The sequence below is a fragment of the Morone saxatilis genome, unplaced genomic scaffold, assembly GCF_004916995.1.
Source record: "Morone saxatilis isolate NCDOM2014 unplaced genomic scaffold, NCSU_SB_2.0 Contig23, whole genome shotgun sequence".
In the NCBI taxonomy this organism is placed as follows: Eukaryota; Metazoa; Chordata; class Actinopteri; family Moronidae; genus Morone; species Morone saxatilis.
Window position 1 is genome coordinate 856945 of NW_023339796.1, and position 1799 is coordinate 858743.

General features: G+C 42.5%; 1 protein-coding gene across 2 annotated transcripts in view; it reads left to right on the forward strand.

Annotated features, from left to right (window-relative positions):
• The window catches only part of lrrc6 (leucine rich repeat containing 6), a gene marked incomplete at its 5' end in the record, with an annotated part of 15513 nt that overhangs the window by 2845 nt on the left and 10869 nt on the right, over positions 1-1799 (forward strand). For both annotated transcript variants that reach the window (XM_035671195.1, XM_035671196.1), the window contains 1 exon segment: positions 926-1021. In XM_035671195.1, the coding sequence (XP_035527088.1) occupies positions 926-1021 (96 nt within the window).

Below are 1799 nucleotides of genomic sequence, written 5' to 3' on the forward strand. Positions count from 1 at the left end.
GATTCTCATTTTCAGGTGATTAAACACTAATGAAAACATACCTGTGATTATTACACCTTTAATCTCCTCTTCATCATTTCACCTGCGACCATCTCTGTAAAACTGTGTGAGCTGACACATTCTTTACCACTTAATGGCATTTATATCATTTACACCTGTGGCCACTGATGTCCATATTTCCCTCAGTATGTTAATCTCCCACAAACAGACCACAGCAACCTTTAAGCCTGATTAAACAGCTGTTTGGTTGCACATAAATCCACGAGGTGTCATTTTTTTTTGTTTCCACCCTTCAGCAAACACATGATGAATACAGAAGCTGTGCAGGTTTGGAGTTCTTCCGCCCTCGCTGCCAGAGTCCTGAATGTCATGGCTGCGCTTCCAGCAGTTCGCGTATTTATGGATGGTTGTTTTATGCCAGGGGTCAGCCTGATGGGACGGGAGGTGTGATTTACGCGGCGATACATCAGCCCAGGCCTTTAAAATTCGTTCTAAATATGAACTCATTTGGAGGAACTGACCGGAGGAGTCATCTGCGAGGCGTGTATATCAAGTCAGCCACGATCAGCAGCGGGACGGAGGAGTTAGAGGACAGCTGGAGTCTTCCTCCTCTGCCTGCTGTTACCACGGTTTCCCCCCTAAATTAAATAAAAGTAGATTGAAAAATGAAAAAGTCTAATTTTACGCCCATTTTTCCTCCCACATGGGTCATTTAGGTTTTCATAGGATTTCGCTCCAGTGATTGATTGCCGCCGTTCTCAGTTGGAGCTATTCTGGTCGCTCCCCCCCTCCGATTCTTTTCTGGAAAGTGTACCTATAAAAAGGCCCCCTAATGATTAAAGTCATTTGACACACTGGGACGGCGGCGGTGCCAGATCAGCGCATTAATCTTGCTAATTAAAGTTATGAATAATTTACTCTGCAGATATTTCAGATGGTTCTGCCGGCCGAAGTGAAGCCCGACAGCTCGACAGCTCAGAGGTCCCAAACCACCGGACACCTGGTCCTCACCATGCCCAGGGTACGTACAGTGACACACCTGAGCCAGGTACAGGGGGCTGCTGAAGGCTGCTGGGTGGGGCGAGAGGAGTCCAACTTCTGTGGATGACTTTATAGTTTTAGTTCAGTTAGTTGAGTTACTTTGTGCTTTTATTGGCAAATACAGACTGAACTTTTAGCAATGCTAATAATGTGGATATAAAGATGGCAATACTCACAGCTTGGATTAGTTCTAATGAAACCCTTTGATTCTTTTGATCTCCGGACACAAACCGTATGGTACAGACTTTAATGACAATGCTTTCTTGTTCACCGTGCCGGTAAATCTGAAGGAATTTTACTTTGGTTCTCAATGTCTCTGTAAAATGGACTAAAGGGTTGAACTGTGGAACTGATCTAACGATGTGTATCATGTCCATATTGTTTAAAACATCCATATAATTTCATTAAAATCCAGACTAGGCTTCTAATGGAGACCTGCCTTTATTTGTCAAAGCGTGTAGCAACACCAGGCTAGTAAAGGAGACATATTTGCTTTTATTAGAAGTTTTACGGTATAAATGTGCCTGCATAACAAAAAGTATAACTTCCACATTAAACTCCTTAAAAAGTAATCTACTCCTTCTACCTAATTATTTATTACACAATCTATGAAATCTGTTAGCCCCTTAAAATCAGATGTTCAATAAGCTCAGAGAAACTTTCCACTTTCAGCAGATGAATGTGAAAACATCCTTCTAGAGTCAAACTCTGCACAGACAGCATTCAAACAGCACACTGTAGGGACAAGAAGAAACACT